At 36.6% G+C, this 22,600-nt stretch overlaps 1 protein-coding gene across 3 annotated transcripts in view; it reads left to right on the plus strand.

Annotated features, from left to right (window-relative positions):
- Positions 1–22,600, plus strand: part of LOC149566621 (uncharacterized) — a 178,126-nt gene that overhangs the window by 91,961 nt on the left and 63,565 nt on the right. For all 3 annotated transcript variants that reach the window (XM_089819926.1, XM_089819924.1, XM_089819925.1), the window contains one exon: positions 22,163–22,276. In XM_089819926.1, coding sequence (XP_089676052.1) covers positions 22,163–22,276 — 114 coding nt within the window. The remainder of the gene's footprint in view (positions 1–22,162; positions 22,277–22,600) is intronic.

A 22,600-nucleotide genomic window follows, 5' to 3' on the forward strand; every position in this document is an offset into this window, starting at 1 on the left:
CCACAAGACCTGTCGACTTGTGGGTAAGTTATTAAGTTGGAGGCTGGTTTAAATAGGAAAAAATGTCAGATAGGCATGAATAGGAAACTATACAATTTTATTCACATCCGACCTGAACAAGCAGGATCTTAAGACCAGATTGATATTGAGGACATTTACTCAGTTGATGAGGAGCTAACCTTTGGGTCAAACATACAGGTTGAACAAATACAGATCATTCAAATGGCACACGATGGGAATGAATAGGAATGGGAAGTGATGGAAACTTTGCAGGCTATTAGAGATGGACAAAATAATATCTCTACTACACTTCAACAACTTACAGGTGCTATGCAGTAGCTAGCTTTGACTGATAGGAGAGCACCGAGTCATCACAATGGAGGTGGTAGTGTGGCAGGATCACCTTGAGTTGCTAGGGCCCCCGCACGAAACATTGATAGGCCACTGATGCCCATTTGTGCTGAGAATAATGCCAAGGAAGAAGTAGCACAATCTATGGCACTAGGTTTACTTTCGAATAATGTTATGGCTATGTACAATGAATGGGATCTGTTCCCTGATCAGATTAAACAAAATTTGACTTTTGTTCAATACATGAATAAAAAAAGGGAGACAAAGAGACCACAGTAGGACAGGAGGCCTAGGGCATATGATAGGGACTTGATGCACGCCATGAACAAGTTATCTCTTTCCATTTTTGATGGCAATAGTAAGACATCCGCTAGAGCTTGGATTCACAAGCTAGACACCTACCTAACACTTAAGCCCATATTAGAGACAGGAGCCATTAGATTCGCCACAATGCATTTAGAGGGAGCAACATATGATTGGTGGCATCATGGGATGGTCACCCAAGATCATGATCTCATTACATCTTACGAGACTTTAGCTCTAAGCGGATCACTCGTTTTGACAGGAAGGACATTGAGGTCTACTACAAGGAATTGTCGCAGTTGCAATAGGTTGGATCTCCAGATGACTTCATTGATGAGTTTCAACATATCTCAGTAATGGTTCTAGATATGACAGAATAGCGTAAGGTAATGCTATTCACGAAGGCCTTACAAGACAGATTTAGAGGTTTGGTCAAGGTCCTTAAACCAAACATTTTGGATGATGTTATTAAGATTGCACATGATCTAGACTCACCTTCGATACTACAGCCTCCTAAGAAACCTTATAAGGGGTCTATTTCGTTCCAGAAGAACAAGAATCAACATAAGACTTCCCCTCCCAGATTGGACTTTGAGACACAGAATGAACTCAGGAGGAAGAAGCTATACTTCACTTGTAGGGAGCCATGGACATCGGATCACAGATGCCTTGGCAAAGGTAAAATACATTTTCGAGGTTCTATCGGAAGAGGAGAATGAGCAGCAAGGGGCAGCAATGAGGAAGAATGTGAGAAGCAGCCTCCTAAAGAGAGTAAGAAGGAATCCACTTTGGGACAGTCTACTATAATAGCTTCCCTTTCTGGCAATCCCATGGGTCACCGCTTTTGCTTGAAGGGTGTAGTTAGAGGGCAACATATTGTGTGTCTTTTAGATACAGGTGCATCAGATAACATCATAAGCACGTGCTGGGTTTCAAAGAGGAAGTTATAGGTTGATGACGTACCTGAGTTCAAAGTTAGAGTGGCAGGAGGCGATAGATTGAGGTGCACAGGGAAAGTGCCAGGGTTTTTGATTCATTTTGATGACTTTTTTCTAGAGGCAAATTTTTATGTTGTTGATTTGGATGGATTAGACGCCATGTTGGGAATGCAGTGGTTGTAGACTATCGACAGGTACACTGTTGATCATGATAAGATGCAGCTAGAATTATTACAGGATGGCTGACAAGTGATTCTCAAGGCCATGGCATACAGTGAACCCAGGTTGATTTTAGTTCACCGAATGGAGGCTATTATGAGGAATGATGACATGGAGTGGGTACCACACTGTTTCATTTCCTCTAAGGGTTCATTAGGTTTAGGACAACAACTTCATGTTGACATTCAGCCGGTGCTTGATAAGCACAAGAGGGTTTTTGAATACATACCACCGGGTATTCCCCTAGATAGAGGGTTTGAGCATATCATTGAGTTAGAGGAGGACACCAAACTCGTCATTACCACTCCTTATTGTCACCCCAGGCACTATAAAAAGGAAATAGAAAGGACGATTAAGGAACTCTTAGACATGGGATACATCAAACCCAGTTCTAGCCCTTTTGCTTCTTTAGTAGTTTTGGTGAAGAAAGATGACACTCTTTGCATATGTGTTGATTACTGCGCTCTCAACAAGAGGACCATTAAGAACATGTACCCTATTCCTCGTATTGATGAGTTACTAGATGAATTACATGGGGTAGTCTATTTCTCGAAGATAGATCTTAGATCTAGATACCATTAGAGACGGGTTCGTGAGGAGGATGTGCATAAGACAACTTTCTGATGCCACTATGGACGCTATGAGTTCTTGGTTATGCCACTTGGGCTCACCAATGCGATCGCCGCATTTTAGTCATGTATGAACCATACTTTTAGAAAATAGATGCGCAAGAGCGTGTTGGTATTCTTTGACGATATCCTAGTTTTCAACAGAACTTGGGAGGAGCATTTGCAACACCCAGATGAGGTACAACATTATGAAGGAGCACTCATTGTTTCCGACAGAATCAAAGTGTGAGTTCGGATTGATTGAGATTCTTTACCTTGGACACGTGATTGGTGCAGATGGGATGAAGGTACACCAAGAAAAGATACAAGCAATCCCAAATTGGCTACCTCCAAGGAATGTGTCAAATTTGAGGGGCTTCCTTGGTCTTTGCTCTTATTACAGGAGGTTCGCTAGAGGTTTCTCTTAGACAACAACTACCCTCACCAATCTCACATGGAAAAGGGCATTCAGGTGGACAGATGATGCAGAAGTGACCTTTGATAAGCTCAAGAAGGTGATGAGCACATGCCCGATTTTGGCACTTCCCGACTTCTGTCGCCCTTTTGTATTAGAGTGTGATGCTTTAGGGAGCGGAATTGGCGCAGTTCTGATGCTTGATAGGCATCCGATAGCTTATGAGAGCTGGAAGCTCAAGGACAGTGAGAGTTTGTACTCCACCTATGACAAGGAAATGCTAGCCATTATTCACGCTTTGGCCAAGTTTAGACAGTACTTGGTGGGTGGAAAATTCATGGTTAAGACTGACCACAACAACTTGCTATATGTCTTAGAACTGAAGGATCTCAATGAAAGACAACAAAAGTGGGTCAGCAAGATTCAGGCCTATAATTTTGACATTGAGTATGTCAAAGGTAAGGATAGTATAGTTGTTGATGCACTTTCCAGGAGACCTTTAGTAGTCGAGTGTTGTGCCATTTCAGAAATATCGACAGATTAGAAGTCCCAGTTACTGGTTGAGTATTCTAAGAGTACTCAAGTTTGTCAAATCATGGATGGGCAGCTCCAGGACAATAGGTACAAGGTAATCAATGATGTGATGTTTTATAAGGATAGGATCTATCTTGTGCAAGAGTCTAAGCTCAGGGAAAAAATTATGGAGACTCTTCATGATTCGAAACCAGGTTTCTTCAAAACCTATAAGCAGGTTAGAGAAAGGTTTTCTTGGAAGGGCCTCAAGGATGATGTCCCTCAGCATGCCAGAGAATGCTGGACTTGTTAGCAGAACAAGTTGGGGTGTGATTTCCAAGCCGGATTATTACAACCTCTCCCTATTCCAACACAGAAATGGGAGGGGATCTCCATAGATTTCATTATAGGATTGCTGAAAGTGCAGTTAAGAGATTCCATTTTTGTGGTTGTGGACAGATTGACTAAGTTTGCTCATTTCTAGTTATAGCAGTAGTTTGGTCGGCCTCTTAGGTAGCCAAGTTATTTTTTCGAGAGGTTTTTCATCTAGATGGTCTACCTTAGACCATAGTGAGCAATAGAGATAGGAGATTTATCAACACTTTTTGGTAGGAATTATTCAAATTGGTAGGTATAGAGTTGATACTTAGCACGAGTTACCACCCAAAAATGGACGGGCAATAAAGAGCATGGATTAAATCTTTATATTTAGGGGAGTACTACTACAACTCCTACCACATGTCCATCCGAATGACACCATTTCGAGCCCTCTATGGAAGCGAGCCTCTAGCATTCATAGATTTGGCATTATAGGACAGCATAACACCATTAGCTGAAGATTGGATACAGGATCAGCAGGACCTCCTCCGGTCTCTTCGGAAGAATATCCTATAGGCTCAGAATCAACAGAAGATGTACGATGATCACCATCGGACAAAGTAGAGTTTTGGGTTGGGCCACATGGTTTACCTTCGTCTCCAACCTTATAGGTAGGGTTCCTTGAAGAAGATTGGATCCAAGAAGCTTCGATCTAGATTTTATGGTCCCTATCACACTACTAGGTTGGAGAGGTTTCTTATGAGCTAGACTTGCCAGATGATAGTAGAATCCATAATATGTTTAACGTATCTTGCCTCAAGAAGGCGATTGGTCAGCGTGTAGTACCTCCTGTTGAATTACCACCACTTGATGAAGAAGGGAAACTTGTTTTGGTTCCAACCAAGGTTATTGAGATTAGGGAGAGGAAGTTGCGTAACAGATCCATCAGGGAATATTTAGTCCGCCGGAAAGATTTGTTGTATGAAGATGCTGAATCAATCCTGCAGCATCTGACACTGAGATTGCTTGTAGGTACTGATCGATTCTGTAGGTAGGGAGGAGTGTAATGTCCCCTTCTTTGTGCTACACCGTACTGGCGCCTTGTTGGTCTATCTCCTCATCCGGATAGGCTAACGACATTAATTGTGAGGATGCCAGCCAGTCACATGAGTTTATTTGGTTTTGTTGTAGAAATATTTAAGTGGATTTATAAAGTTACCAAAGTAACTTAAGTGACTAGAAGACAAAAATGTCTTTTATCCCACATCACCTAGTTGTTTGTACTTTCCTGCATATCGAGGTTATAAAAGCAATGAGCTCCTTGGGATCGTCACCGTGAAATATAATATTGTTGTTGATAAATCAAGGTTGCTTGAATGCGACTGACCTTCTTAAAGACGAAACCCCTTAAGGAGAATTGGGAGACTGGATGTAGCCCCAACATCTCTTCGAAATTGTTCCAAGTTCAGGTACGAGATTTCAGTGTATTTTATTCAGTAAGTCTACTCCAGAAGCCAAATCGAAAGGATAATAGAATCACTTGATAACCCATATTTCTAGTGGGGGCAAATTATATGGTTTGCATCTGCAGTTATGAAAGGGATGCGTATCTGTAGTAGGCATAGGGGAAGCAAAAGTGTAATGTGCAGGGCCTAACGGAGGAGTTCGAATCAGTACCTACAAGAAGTAGCGGCAGTAGAACAGTCAACCACGTGCAGAATCAAACAGAGGTTATAGGGAGCAACAAAGTTAATAACTCTTGGAAGGTCATGTTTGCTATAAGGTCGTGACTGCACTTTCTCCAGTCACATCCCTGCGGTGGGATTACATGACAGTTAGTACCTGTAGACCTGTAACTCAGTAAATAGGAATGTGGGCATTGCAACAAATATTACTCACCTTGCACATTCATCGCAAGCAGCACCAACTCAAGATACGTGTATGCAGTGGGGAGTTCTGAGGGCTGCGTGATCGGGTGTTAGTGACAGATGCCTCCTCTTTATTACCTTGTGTTTGAACATGAGATATGTCTATCAATTCCTTTTGGTCGGGTGGCTATAAGTTTCATGTGCTAGCTAGGACGTTCTTTTCCTATACAGATGAAGTAAAATTGATGTGATTGAATTAAGGATTAATGAAATGCATTTAGTTTGTTGTATGTAATATCTTTCACCTCTTTAAATTACCCGATTGTCATCACCTTAACAGAAGAGTTCGAATACTTAGCACACCATAACATCATTCTTCTCTTTGTACTGGTTATTCTTGGCTGGGTCCTCCTACATTACGGGTTTGGATCTTTAGGCATAGCATGCTTTAAAAGGCATAAGTCATGCTGTGTATCCAACAAGCATGTGGGAAATTTTTTTTCAACCATAGGGTAGCCATATAGAGGTTCATGGAATGCATATTGGTGGGACTTGCACTTGCTTTCTCATGAGGGGAAAAGAGGGACTTGCTTTCATATTAGAATGAGATTTTTTCCTCGATTGCATATGCAAGTAAATGGGACCTTGCATATGCACCTTGCAGAAGAAGACAAAAGAAAATGAAGAGACAACATATATACAAAATCATGCAAATCTGAAAATGTATATTGAAAGACTTACAATAAGAAAAATAATCTAAAATGCCTTAAGGAAAAATAACAAGGAATCATACCCTTTTATCAAGAAGCAAGAGAAGAAGTCATTTTAAATAGTTGTGAAAAATCTGGAAATGCAATCAACAAGATTTCTTGGATTTAGAAAGATTGCAAGATGATGTGTTAATAGACTTCAAATCTTGACTCAATCTTTGTAAGAGATGAGTCATAATTCGTAGCTCACCAATTGTAAGAAGTTAGGGCAAAAAAGTGCATCATTTTAGCATCCGTTTTGACCAAGGAAGATGAAAAATAACAAGGAATCATACCCTTTTTGATCAAGAGGCAAGAGAAGAAGTTGTTTTAAATAGTTGTGAAAAATTTGGAAATGCAATTAAAGAGATTTCTTGGATTTAGAAAGATTGCAACATGAAGTGTTAAATAGACTTCGAATCTTGACTCGATCCTTGCAAGCAATGAGTGAAAATTTGTAGCTTGCCAAGTGTAGGAAGTTTGTAATGTCCCCATTTTTAGTAGGTTCCTACAGTTGGCCAGGTCAGTTCACTATCGCGACCCTCGTGAGCTGACAGTGGGGTTTGAGGGTCTTAGTTATGTGGTTATAGGCTTTCCAACAGCCTATGTTGTGTTTTAAGCTCAGTTGAGTTAGAGGAGCTGGGTGATGCTCTTGGTTTTTATTTTGGGCTCCAAGAATCTTGGAGGGAGTGTCTATTTATAGTAAGTCACCCCGTCAGGTTCATTAATCATCTTTCATCGTCAGGATCACTTTGGTGTTGTCAGATTTCGAATCTGATGCTTCTTCTATTGTCTTCGCAAGACTTGTGAAGTATTATTATTATTCATCTAAATATGCTGAGGTTGCTATTTTTGTTGGTCACCTCAGTATCATAGTTCGTTGGAACCGGGACAAAAAGTTTTAAATCGTGGGAACAAGAAATAGTGGCCTTGCGTTTCAGAATTTTAAGTTATGTTGGAAAAGGTTATTTTGTGGAGCCAAAAGCAATTAATAAATTATATTAATGGCACTTTAATATATTCTAATGTTGTGTAGAGTAAGCTTCTTAAGTGGAGCTCTTTTGGAAAACCGGTGCCATTTGGAGATTATAAATATGAGGACATTTGATGAAAAAAGCATCCAATTATTTGATTATCTTATCTTTCTTTGTTGTCTTTGTGACATTTCTGAAGCTCTGATTTTTGTGCCTTTGCTGAAATATAAGGGTTTGGGATTTACAGCTGAAGTATTGTAGATTCAATTCTGAGATTGGTTGGCAAATTGTGCTGAGGTATACGATTTGTCATTCTTCTTGACTGTTGCTACGGTTTCTAAGGAGAGGGTTTAGCTGGCTGAATTTGTGAAGGAAATTCGAGCTTTCAGACGTCATTATTGGCACTTCCCCAAGCTGCTGCAATCACAAATCTGGGTGTCTAGAAACTGATCGGAAGTCTAGTTTTAATGCCATTCTCTGGGAATTTATAGGGCTGCAGTATTAGAGGCATTGTTGGCGTTGTTGGTGACTACTAAAGGATGTGGGCCTTTCTTATACGGGCTGTGATTGGTGTCATTTAAAGCTCAAGGTTGAATGTGTTCAGTCTGCTGCAAATTGGAATTATATCAAACATTTCAGGTTCCCCTTATATTCAATGGTTATTTTCAATTTGTGAAACAATAAATTTGCAAGTCATTAATTGCAAGATTGTTTAGAATTTGATACATTATTAGTTGTGAGTTATTTACTTGCATATTCCAGTATTTGATATACACCAAAACATTCATATATTCTGAAAAAAACACAAGTTTCCAAGACATTTCAAAACAAAAACAATCTTATCAAACATTACAGCAGTGTGAGCCAGTTGGGTTATTACAAAGTTAGAGCAACAAAGTGCATCATTTTAGCAACCATTTTGACCAAGAAATGTGCAATATTCAAAGAATTTGGGAAATGGCACCCAAAGCATATCAAGTGATTTAAGAGACTTGAATGCAAGCTAGGAAGGATAGGAAATGCTTTCAAAGTTACCTTGATCCAAACACTTGCTATTTTAATGGTGCAAATTGCTCAAAACTAGGGCGTTTTTGAGCAAAAATCTGCCCTAGATGGGTTGAGAAATGAAGAAAACACTCAACAAACTCCTTTTTTGAGTAGCCTAATGTGTTCTTTGAGTGATTTTAGGCAAAAACGACCCATAGATCATTAAAAAACGACTAAGAAATACTCAAGTTATGAGCATTTGAAGGCTGCAAAATCTGTTTTTGGAGAAAAACACCCTAAAAAGTGAATATTTTAGAGCAAAAGACGTGTTTTTGGGCTAAAATGGCATTCTAAGGTGTTTGATAAAAAAACGTCATATTATGAAGTAAAACACACTTTTTGGTTGTAGTTACATGTTGGAATGCATGTAATTGAGCCCAAAATCGCTACTTTGGCTTGAGTGAGGATGTAAGTCATTACAAAGTGTGTTTTTAGGAGCCATTTATGTGTTGGGATGATATGCAAATGGGTTAATATTCGGCACTTTGCCTTGGTTCACTTTTAATACTCGAAAACATATTTTAAAACACATGTAATGAGGCCCAAAATTGCCACTTTTGATTAAGCTTTGTGGAAATGGGTTTTCTTATATCAGATACATATCAATTGGGTCCAAAATCACCACTTATCTCTAAGTTAAGTGAAAACTCACTTTAGACATGCTTTTACATGTTATAAAAACATGCTATTTGATTTAAGAAGTCCATTATGTGGTAATTTTAAAAGATGTATATGCAATGGCTTAGAAAAACCCCATTTAAATGCATTAATATAAATAAAAAAATAAACTTATGCATGCAAAAGCATATGTAAATGGGCTAGATTTTGCCACTTACATTGATATAATAAGTTTTAAATATTTAAATCCATATTAAAAATCCACCTAACACATTAAAATGTGTTATTGCATTGAAAAAGTCTATTTAAATTAACGCTGTGACATATATTTTATTGGAAGTGTGTTTTCACACAGTGATTTGCATGTTGAATTATGCAATGTGTAATAAAAATCGCACTTTATGCATTTAAGTTGTCTCATGTATTTATATTTAATATTTAACTATACTTTTTAATATAGTAACATGAAAAATAGTGTAGAAATAGGCTATTATCATAAAACATAAAAAACTGTGGTCAAATCAACTTTGAATGAGTTGAGATTTTAAAGTGGACCCCAAAATCCACTTTAAATATTAAATATAATTTTAAATTGTGTGATTGCCAACAAAAAGCCCACTTTTATGAGGTTTTTTTATCGAGATATGTAGTCTTGAAAAACCCCACTTTTTCCCTTATAACTTGAGCTAGACATTTGCCATTTTGACCTAAGTTAGCTCAAAACAAGCGGAATTCCAAGGACTATTCACTTAAGGCAAAAACAAGATTTAAAATTATTTTCAACACAGAAAAACAAAACAAAATGCGAAAGTTTGCTAAAAATTGAGTGTTTGCCAAAAGAAGAAAAAATCTTACTAGCAAACAATTTGGGATTTAACTCGACAAAAACCTTTAAAAAAATAGGTAGAGATAGGATCACATAGAGTACAATTCAGGGGTAATGAATTGTTCCATTACACCTTATCGACACATTAAAACAAAAAGGATGCACCTACGAATCCATAAGAAAATTGTCCAGGGTTGCCCCAATTGTGTGAAGCCAAAATTGAGGACATGTTGATAATACTTTAGAATTAGATGGTCTGAGTGTATGGAGCATGCACACTAGGAGTGGATAGAAAATATGCTCAACCAATATTGACTGGTCTCAGTATATAGACAATCTATTGAGATAAGTGACTGAAGACTCCATAGGGTATCTGGTTCACAACTGGATAAAGAGGGTTGTACTTATAACAGGGATTTGATTTTCTTTATGGCTCTAATACTTTGGAGAGTAATTTGAAGATTGAGCTCCATTATCACTATTTTAGAATTTCTTTGGCATCTAACAAGGAGGCTTGTTACAAAGTGCATCCGGTCAATAGAAAATCTCAAGATCAAAATCATTTTGAAAGAATTTAATGATCCTTTCAATGACCATCAGCTACGAAACTTGCAGAAAGAACACGAAGTGGATAATTGATTTACTATTGAAATCTATGGAAACTATGAATGCTCTTGTTTCTGAATTGGAAGAATTGGAAACATATTTGTCCAAAATAAATCAGGTAGTTTGGAGGCTTCTTAATTGGGCTATACAATCCTCAATGCTTGCCTTGGTTCAACCAAAGTTTCTAGATCATCCAAATAAAGATTTTAGACTTACAACAGCTCCATGTCTCAATGAGATTAGAAGGATAACAACTCCTATAGCAGTATATAATGACGATGTTTTGGGGAAAGTTTTACAGCTATTAGTAAAAAGCTTTTAGGGGATACACGTTGACAAAATCCTTGCCTTTGTTTAGCAAGTCAAGCTTAGAAACTATGTCACAAGCTGGATTGTTCACCATTATGATTGACCTTGAATGTAATGATCTAATTCTCCACATGTTTCAATGTTTCTTAGTTGAAATCAAGGAATATCATCCAGATAATGTGATGGCTCGCATGCACACTATTATGTCATTAATCTTGGATCATATTAAGCTAGTAGACAGTTATTTTTTTGAGGTGGATGTTGATTGGGCATTTGATAACACACCTTTGAGTTGAATACGAAAGATCTTTCTAATTTCGGCAATGAGGATGATCTTGACTAGAGGATGTGGCACCCAGTTGTAGTTCCTAGCAGCGAGTTTTATTCACAGGATTGGTGTGGTGACCTGATTTTCAGACTTAACACTGTTTCTCATTCTCCGATCAGCTTACACATGGTTTCAGTTTCTTACTTGCACATGAGTTGGATAGACTCCTTGCTTCACCAACTTAATAAATCTTGGTTGAGAATTGATAGGAGTTATAATTTGATCATAGGGGAAGAATTCCTAGTCCTTTCTTTGCTCATGACAGTGATGTACCCAGGTGTATTTTAGACTAATGATGAAATTTATAGTGTTTTTGCACCTTTGGTATTAATTTTAACCGAAGTAACGAGAATCGGAATCAGATCGAAATCGGCAAGGCCGAATCGAATTGCGAATCGGCCATGAATCGGAATCAAATTGGCCATGAATCGGCAAATATAAAAAATCCTTGAAATTTAGTAACTTATATCATAAACCCTATATTGCTGATTCGATTCACTGATTCACAAAAAATCGTTTGGCTTGAATTGAATTGCCGAATCGTGTGAATCGCCACAATTCTTGGAACTATGATTTTAACTATTGAGTAGTTTGATTACTTCATCAGTTATTTAGGATGAACAGTTATTATGGAGATTAGTATGCATTTCCATGGGAGATCACTCATAGATAGAGAGTTGTCCAGTATTAATAGCTCCTTGAAACATTTATATCTTCTCATATGTGATGGTCGTGATCGTATAATAGTGTGTGATCTTGGTATTGGTACGATTGATGCTTAGCTTCAACAGCGTATTGATGAGTGGCTTTGCAATTTTGGACTCATTACTTATATTAGAGTAGGACAAGGGGTTCTTGGAGCATTTTTCCGAGGTTGGTTTGGGATCCAAGGGGTTCTTGGAGCATTTTTCCGAGGTTGGTTTCGGATCCAGGAGTTGATAGGGTGAGTGCTTTACATCTTGAGGATTATGACGAGTTGCTATATAGTCTTGGGCTTGGAGCAATTTTAATCAAAGTAGCGCAATAGATGGGTGTAGCAGTAATTTTCAGATTGGGCTACATGGCTACTTGCAGATTTGTATGGGATCTTGGCACCGATTGTTTTAGGACAAGCAATCTCGAGGGGGGAGGACTTGTAAATGTCCATTTTTTGCGACATTAGGAATTCTGAAGTCAAATTCATAATATATTGATTTTGGCTTAAGAGAGCTTAATGCAAATTTATTAAATATTTTCAAATTAATATTATAAAGTGGGTTAAAGATGACAAGAAAGAACAAGATGAAAGTATAGGAGAGGGAAACTGAAGGGTCACTGTTTTGAGCATAAGAGAAGGATTAGGAATTCTTTTTCAATATGCTTGGATTATTGCCTTGTTTGGAGAATTTGAGTTTCTCTTGGAGAAACATTGGGAGAGTTTACATCTTCCGTTTCAGACCTGAGGATGCGAATCTTCAGGCCATCTCTGGTGCATTGGACGTAGCCCTGGTTCATCATTGCAGTGAATTCAAGACAAAGTTTACACTGAGTTTACAGGTTCTTTTTATATGTTCCCAATCTAATTGTTATTGCTGTTTGTAAGTTTGGATTTTATGCTCATTATTGGTTCGCTGGTTTATAATACAATAGCAAATCTAAAGTGTTCAAATTGAGTCATTTATTAAGCATACTAGTTTATTATCTGGGTTATGTTATTGGGTTATATTGCATAATTTATCTATCATATTCTGGAAACAATTTGTGAGAAAATTTGGAAAAATTATCCTATTGGGATATCTCACATAAGTTAAAATATGTAAAGTAATATAATAATTCTATGTATGAAATCAAATTAAAATAACAACACACATCTAATCTAAAACAAATCACCAACCATCTTGGGAAGTGGATCCTGCCTCCTTAGGATGTTTGGTCGGGGAAATTTATGTTTCTCTACATTGCTTCGATTAGAACAATTCTTTTATATTCATCCGCAAATATTACAAAGACTTCATGGAATATTCTTTTACAGGAAACTCGTATAGAGGTCTATGTATTTAATATTAATCACCCCTCTAAAATGCTACATTTGAATTGAGATATATAGCTCAATATTTCAACATTAACTAGCTAAAAATATGGGTATTTGGTTTGGTTGTCTACAAAATGATGTCCCAAATATAATTGTGAATGTTGGCCATACATTAAGATCGGTTTTGTTCCAGCAGCAACAAAAATGACAACTCTCTATTCTTCATCACAGGGTTTGACACTATATTCAAACTGCAGGTTGGTATTGTTATGTGGATAACAAAATAATGTTTTGTATAAATCCTTGCCTAATATCCACGAAAGTGATTTAGTTACAACAGAAATGGAAGAGAGTTGGATTCATATTTCTGCCAATCTCTTTATTATTTTTCTCCAAAGTGGCAGAAATTAATAGTAGAGAAAGTATTGTGCTGAAGTGGCTAGGCGATTGTAGAGGATATGGAAGAGGTGTCTTCCATAAATAAAAAATATTGAGGCGATAACCAGTATTTAGTATATGAACCGCATATTAGTGTGTATAGCCATATGAGCATATTTGGTGCCTCTTAGATTTGCTTTGGTCAACAATTCTTTGATCTGTTCTAGCAAGAGTCCACATGGAAATATTGAGAAGGTTCCTAGGAAGAGTCCACATGGAAATGTTGAGAAAGTTCTTGCACAAAAAATGACAGGATGCATGTTGAAAGATGTAAATTCATGGCACAGAAGAAATATTAGTAAGTATAATCTAATACTATTTAATATTTATTCACTATTTTATCTAAATACTTGATTGAATATTACTTATATATATTAAAGCATATGCAACATAAAACGGTAAAATGGGATGAAATGGAACATAATTAGAATATGGAAGTGAATCCCTGTTGGCTACCAGCTGTAAATAATTATCCTTTAAGATCTTGTCAACCGCTTGAAGTGAATGAGACTCTACTAGGGAAAGGCAACAATCACTGTGCTCATCTGATGTAGGAGTATCCCAACCAAATACAACTAACATCTGTTGGATAGCATCATAATGCTCAAGAGCTAAAAATTTATCACTATCTCTCATCTTCAGCAGTATGGACACATGATGTCTCTGCATACCATGGCTCCTACCCAAGCTCTTTGACTCACTAATTGCGCTGTGATAGGAAGCTGTATATTCACTGCTTACCTCATGTTCACTCCTCATGTGCACTAACAACCTCATACATGTCCACCAACAAGGTACTCCGATTGGGTACCTCTACCAATACCTTCTTTGAAGAAGTGGTAGCCACTATTGTATCAAACTCCTCACATGTCTCTACTTCCCCCTCATTTGTAAGTCCTTGTAAATCACGATCCTGGGGCCTATCATTATTTGATAACCACTCTGAGTCATCACCCAACATCTGATATGATATACTAGACTCGCGACAACATGAATTGTCATCGCATGAAACATCAAAGGTCCCCACGTCAGTATCAACACCATCCAACTGAGACCCTCTATTATCACTTGTTGCTGCATACATGATTCAATCTCATCATGTGAATCAACAATACTAGGGAAAAAATCTACATCACTTGATTTTTTCGTAAAACTCAAATCATGAGTGTCAACTGTAAAGTTTCTGCAAATTCTGCTATAAATCAGATTGAGATAATACCTTCTTTTGCTTGCTGAAGATGATCTTCTATAATTCAGAATTGTATGAAGTGTTACCAATAGTATAAATACTATTCTGAAAATGTTTTATCTTTGCAATAATTTGGATAGGGCAGAATCGCTAAAGGAGTAGACCATGTATTATTCATCTGTCCTTTATCCACAAACATACCTATATAAATATTACAACGAAAGGGCATTGTCCCTAGAAGGGACATGTCCCTATTTAGGTCGGCCCTGAATTGTTTCTTCTAATCGGTGTCCAAGGAGGAATATAATTTGTTAGTGATTAAACTAACTAAGATTATTCAAGTTTATTCTCAAATAACATTACCCCAAAGGAGACGCCGATCATACCTAAAGAAGGGACAATTATATATAGGCCTTTATTAGTAAGGCATTCCATGCATATTTAGATCTGTACGATTTGTACAATCAGATCAGTATGAGATCAAAGTTATAGAATTAACAGTCCCTCTTAACTTGATAATCATACTGAGAGATAACATATCTAGTATCATCAATTAAGATGAATAAGCATAGATTGATACTCTAAATCTATCTGAATCTTCTAAGCATGTGGTATCATCGAACACATGATACCATGTCATATTACTATACCTGTGATATGACTTATCACTTATACTAGTGATAGCAATGTAATGTCCCCTTTTTAGCATTCATAGCATGATGTTGTTGTTAGCCTATTTCCCCATGGTCCTGTAGGCTAACCAGGACATTAAAGGGACTTAGAGGCCATTTGGCCTAGATAGTTTCAGTTGCAGGTCTTTCTGAGGGGTTTTGAGGCAACTTTGGGCATACTTACTATTTATAGTAAGTCATCTTGGATATGGTCGAACATCCAGTGGCAGCGGTATGTCGATGGTAATTGTAGTATTGCTTTTTAGGGTGTTATAAGCTTTCAGCTGTAAGTGTGCATTGTACCAGCATTATCATTTTGTAATCTATGTAAATGCCAAAGTCTTGGCCATATTTCATGAGCATTGTATTTTTTCATTGCAATTAAGAAGATAATAGTTGTTGGTGTCATTTAAGCAATTTAATATTATTATTTATCAGGTAGTTAGTTTGCATACCAACTGTTTGTAAAAATGTCAGTTGGCTGTAGGTGTTCATTTCTCATGCTTAGATCATATATATACACTAAATATTGTCAAAATTAGTAGCACACCCATGTTAGGTCATTGCGTAGTCCATTGTAGTCTTCTAGCCGAGTCTCATTGATGCAAATTGAAGAAAAAGTCAATTGAAGCTAGCTGAAATACTATATCCGTCATACTTCCCTTGCATGTGAATTGTTTGATGAAATTCCTTGAGCTTTCATCAGCATTTTTTGAGGGCAGATTTGAGGAGGGTTATTACAGTGGTATCAGAGCTTGCTTGCAAAGTGTTTGACGAAATGTCAAACAACTGAAGTATAAAGATTTTTGGTGTTTGAAGAAGTTATAACCTATTGGGGTTATTACAAGCAGTATTGCAAAGAATACAACATACAGGATAAAATCTAGAGAATGATTAAATTTTTCATTTATCCAAGTTGTGACTCATAAGTATTGGCAGTTCTATATCACAACACGAGCTTGAGTTAAGATCAACCAGAACACAGGATAAAATTTGGAGAATGATTAAATTTTTCATTTATCCAAGTTGTGACTCATAGACATGGAAATGTCTACATCACAATATGATCTTAAACTCATCTAGATCTGAGAGTAGTTCTCTACTGTTCAACACAATATCTAAGAGATCGTCATCTCTCATAATGTCTTTTATACAAGTGTTCATTATCTCAAAGATTGTCACCTCTTAAATAATGAATACAAATGGTGAAGCCTATAACAGTCAATAGCCTCAATAATAATTTTAATTCAAAATTATTAATAATTAAAGAATATCAATGTATTACAATTCAACCATACCAAGTCTTTTCCTGAAGTGATCTATCTTCACTCGAGAGAGAGGCTTGGTAAGAATATCTGTTGTCTAATCTGTAGTGCAAATGTATTTTAATTTTACAATATTCCTATCTACCATGTCTCTTACATAATGGTAAGGAATTTCAATATGCTTGGACTTGATGAAAAATTGGATTCACAGAATGCTTGATGGAACTTTGATTATCACAATGAATAATAGTAGGATTCACCAAATAATCCCACAATAAACTTTATGAGCCAAACTGCTTCCTAAGAGGCCATTGCTGCGGCAATGTATTCAGCTTCTATGGAACTTTGTACTACTGATGCCTGCTTTCTACATATACAAGATATCATCATTGAGCCTAAACTGAAACAACATCCTGAAGTGCTTTTCCTATCAGTAATGCTTCCAGCCCAATCTGAGTTTGTGTACCCATGTAAATCCAAGTCAACTTTCTCATACTTGAGCCCAAGATTAAGAGTGCCTCGTAAGTATCTCATGATGTGTTTGACTACAACTAGGTGAATCTCCTCTGCCTCACACATAAACTGACTTAAGGCATGAACAACATAGCAAATATCAAGTCTTATATTTACCAAGTACATAAGAGACCCAATCATCTGTTTGTAAAGAGTAGAATCTATGGAGGGTGATTCTATAGCTGCTTCTTTATATTTGTGTAGATTAGTCTGCATTGGAGAAGACATAGGTTTACAGTTCCACATCTCAAATCTCTTCAAGATGTCTAATGTATACCTTCCTTGATTAAGTATGATGCTGTTAGAATTCTATCATACTTCCAGTCCTAGGAAGTAATGAAAGAGTCCTAGATCTTTCATTTCAAATTCTTTGATTAGATCTTTCTTGCATTGATCTATAAGATGATCATCACCTGTTATTAGTAAATCATCAACATATAGTATCAAAATTATCATATCATCTTTATCCTTTTTATAATAGAGATTTGGATCAGCTTCATTCTTGGAGAATCCTAAATTGGAGAGATACTTATCAATTCTTTCATAGCATGCCCTTGGAGCATGTTCAAGCCCATAGAGAGCTTTCTTAAGCCTGCAAACTGTTGGTTCCCAAAACCATAGATTAGAATCCTATGAGCCTTGCTTGCTTGATGTTGGGATATCTAATCGGTTGTGGCCAACTTGACAGGATCAATCAATTTGATCTAGATCCTCTATGCTTTTGGTTCTGCAAAACCAAGGTGGGTGCACCCAATCTTGGACAACAAACTTGGATCCAAGACGTTTATAGTGGATAGATTCAATGCAAAGATAGTTTCTCGAAATGGCAAGAGGTTAATGAACTTCTAGATTGCTAATAGTGAGTATTAATTTTCGAAAATACGATTACTTCAATAAACTTGTGAATGCTGAAATAAGATTAAAAGTGAATTATTAAAACAAATAGATATCAAACCCTTCAAAGAAAGAGATTAGAATATTGCCAGCATATAGATTGAAAATCATGAGTGAGTTAATGGTGACAAAGAGGAAAAAGATGAAAAGATAGAAATCAGTTGAAGAGTCACAGTTGAGCTCTAAAAGAGGGAGTCTCGTTCTTTCGTAGCCATGCTTGGATTATTGCTTTGTTTTGGAGAACTTGAGTTTCTCTTGGAGAAACATTGGGAGAGTTTACATCTTCCATTTCAGACTTGAGGATGCAAACCATTAGGCCGTTGTTGGTGGATTGGACCTTGCGTTGGTTTATTACTGCAGTGGATTCCAGACAGAGTTCATGCTGGGTTTTATAGGTTCTTCTAATATGTTTCCAATTTGACTATTATTGTTGTGTTTATGATTGGGTTTTGATATCTAGTTATTGTATTGCTGATGTATAATGCAATAACATTGGAGGTATTTTAATGAGCATCTATCGATTTATTTGCTGGTTAATATTACTGTTTTGGTTTGCATGAGTTATCTATTGTGCTGAAATCTGTTTGTGAGAAAAAATTAGTAGAATATTTATTCGGGATATTACATAATGAGTATTAGAAGCGAAGTTAAGCCACTTACATTCACTTTTTAGGGTTGTGGAACTCAAAAAATTATCAAATATGTTCAAAAAAGTCGCTTAGACACCGCCTCTTGGGAGAAATTCACCCGGGTTCGAATTTGACCTAAGCAACACTAATTAGCTAGAGTTCGAATTAGTTGCTTGCTGGTTCAAACCAACCTCAAATTTTGGTACCTTGCCCGTATTTGTGGTGAATCAAACCCGAACCACGTACTGGTTTGAACCCAGACGTGGACTGGAGGCCAAAACGACAAACCTAGGAAATTAAGTATACATAGTTCACATTGCTCCATCCTATTTTATATATTTATCATAGTTATTACTTTCTTGAGTTTTTGCTTCTGCAAACTTCATATTTTTAAAATCTTGTGTTAGCTCTTGTGCTAGTTCTTTATTATTATTTTTTCTTTATCCGAGTGTGATGGTATGTTCTGCTATTGTCCTTCTTCACCCATTTTTACTACATGGAAGACTTGCTTGTATATTTTGCTCCATATCTTTCCCTATAATCTCTCCTTCCCCATCCATGTTTAGAATATATATTTGACTTGCTACTCGAGGTTTTGGCAAATTGCTTTCCTCCTTATTAATGAATTTTATAGTTCCTGTGCTCTAACTAATTAACTTCTATTTGGTATAGTCCTCCCCCCACGCCATATTTTGCTTGTAGTTATGTGGTATTTCTGATTTAAATTTGATGTTCTATGTACATATTTGAAAGTTTCTAAATTATACTTAGATCTTGATTTTGAGTCATATGTGCTTGAATGCTTCTCTGTTTTGATTGGTTACTTTCTTCTTCCGATCCTGCTTGCTTATTACAATTTTCCATTAATTTTTGACATTATCGACCCTATTTCTATGATGGTAGGGCTTTTGATTTGATCTGATACTTTTTTCTTGTGATGAGTAGACTCAAGTTTACCTTGCCCTCGAAAATGTTGAGTTTGATATGAGGCCAGAGGCGAAGATAAACCATTCCTCTTACCTTGCAAATTGATCTTCGCGTATTTGGTTTTGGTAAAAAATGCCTCTTGATCTATGCAATTTGGGGCTGGGATGGCATTTGGATTCCTAGATGCCTTTGAGATTTTTGTTTTGGTCTTTGTGTTAAGTGCTGCTGAAACGGGAGGGGCCCTGGTTTTGATATCCTCTCCATTTATGTTGCCTGCATGCTTAGGGAATGAGCTCAAAACCTCAAACTTGTTTGCGGTGGTTAGCGCCCAGAAGAATAGTACTTTGTTTTTCCGAAGAAAGAGATTCATTTTTTAGGTTTTTTGTAATGTTCACCTTTTTCGTACACAAAACCATAATTTCTTGATCCACCCAACTTTTTCATATAAAATTAATATGTTATAACATATAGAAAGTGTAAATAGTACTTCATAAATGTATGTATAAAGTGTAAATATATATTAAACTATTAATGAAATTGTAAATGCTTTTTCTCTCTATAAATCGTGGAATATAGTATAATAGTGCGAAACAATAAATAATATCGCATGCCTCTGCTCAACTCTTTTACTTCTCCTAGTGATTGCTTCAAAAACTCATGGTACAGGATTTTGGTTATGGATTGCTTCAGAAATTTTACTTTTAAAGAGCCAGATAAACCTGTATTTGGAAATGACTAGTTTTCAAACTGAGTCAATAACTCAGTAAAATACCCAAAACAATTTGCATTTTCACATTTGAAGATACTTACACCAGATTTAGTGACGTTTTTCACCGAATTATGGCATTTTTTTGCGATTTTTTGACTTGAAAGTGGTAGTAATATTCTCTAAAACGAGACACTGATTTTTTTGGCAATATAATCATATTGAGGAACTTCTTGCTATATCTTGCAATATTTGTGATAGACATGCGAGTTTTTCAACCATGACTAATTGCTATTGTCATCCTTTGTAAACATATCTTTCCATTATGAGTATCGATTAGACTTAATCACATCCTTTCAATATGAATGATCTTCAACTAATAATTGCTTGTTCATTCATTTCTTGGTTAAATCCTTCCTCTAATTAGTGTGGTAGATCTTGTCAATTAAATCGATACTTAGCGTTGTATAGTCACTCCTTGACTTTGCATATATATAATCGAATTATCCTTAATCTTCTTTACTGATTGGTGCCACATCATTCATTAACAATGGCTAATTTGACTAGTGAATCGATTACAAAGCAACTCAATGTTGAAATTACTTGATATGCTTGGTTGTAATTATTATAGTTTCTATTGTCAGTGATGTTGTTGTGCCTTGTCATAATCAATATCCTCCATACTGATCCCAATCGAACTTATCGATGTAACTATAATACAACATGCTCATATCTTCAACGCCATAGTTTGTACACAAGGACTTGGCACAGACTTGGCAAGGCTGACTTGACTTGGGTCTTGGCTAAAACATTAGGTTTCTGGGGAGTTTCTAGAGAGTCACGGGTCATTGGGACATAGCTAAGGTGACTCAATTTGGATTACAGCTGACCCTTATATATAAGAGCATATATGTAATATCATAGATTAAGTTACCAAGCCAATCAATAATCATCATTTGGCAACAATCTGTTGGACTAACCACCAACGTTCCCCTTTGGGATTCGTGACATAGCTTAACCGCCTCTTGTGTTCTATAAGTCTAGTGGTTGTATTGGGCATTGACGGATTGATCTTTTGGTGCAATGACAACTCTATCTTGTAACAAGTGGTATCAGAGCTTTGTCACAAGTTCGAATCTCCTTGGGTAATGTTGAGGGGGGGATTGTTGGACTAACTGCCAACATTCCCCTTCGGGATTCGTGACATGGTTTAACCGACTCATGTGTTCTATAAGTCTAGTGGTTGTATCAGGCATTGACGGGTCGATCTTTTGGTGCAATGACAACTCTAGCTTGTAACACAATCAACCACATACATGAAGTAAATCATATGTTTATGGGAATCAGTAAGAAGGAACTGGTGGAGTTTACTGTGAGATACCAAGCATCAGGAATCATAGAGGCAATTAAATTTGATGGAGTCCAAAGTCAACCTGCCAAGTCTTTATTGAGTTTGAGCCTGTTAAATAACCACATGATGCCCTACATATAGTTATTAAATTTACACATTGCAAGGTTTTCTGCAGCTTCATTTTATTGTACTTTATTTTGCACTAGATTTACTAGTATTAAGTCGCAAGAAATTCTTTAGTTATGCCTCTTTTACATAGTTAATGTATGATATCTTGTAGAAGCTCTGGGCTCTTGTCACAAGCATGAATTGAAAGCATTAAGACTTTGATAAGATTCAAAATGCTTCTTAATTTTTATTGGCACTCTGGCAATATTATTTCTTTCTGTATTAATATAAAATCTCTCTTCCTTTTTTCAGATAAAATTTTAGTAAAATGTGAAGAGAATGTAATGTAAAATATTAAAATGCATGCTTGGATGAAAGGCCTCTTGATAATGCACGAGCATAAACTTGTTTACGATGTCCTGTCAAAATATATTTCATGTATTTATGAATTTTTGTGTTTATACTTTCAGGTATTATGGGAGGATGATGATACTGGGTCAAAGTGGGCACGGGTAAACTGGTTTTACTATCCCAATGACATCCCACAGACGGTGAGCCGTCCCACAACACCGGAAAAGGACGAGGTGTGTTTTTTTTCCTGCATTTTCATTTTACATGTGGGCTGATTGGTTTTTGGAATACCTAAAGAGTAAAAGTAGTCTTGCCTATTTTTGTAATTGTTACTTATGTTTTTCACTTTTCTTGTAGTTTGGAGATCATATTGGTCTGTTTAAGGAAAAATTGGCTTCATTCTATTTTTCCAAGAAGTTCATTATGGCAGAGTCTGCATGTATTTCCATCCTATCTCAAAAAATACAGTAAAAGCCACAGACATCATGTTATATTAGTCCTTTAATTTATTTGATGAAATTAAATATCTAGTTATCATAGTGAAATGATGAGGACAA

Source organism: Cupressus sempervirens, chromosome 3 (genome assembly GCF_028749045.1).
Source record: "Cupressus sempervirens isolate cs-2001-9-10 chromosome 3, ASM2874904v1, whole genome shotgun sequence".
Taxonomy (NCBI): domain Eukaryota; kingdom Viridiplantae; phylum Streptophyta; class Pinopsida; order Cupressales; family Cupressaceae; genus Cupressus; species Cupressus sempervirens.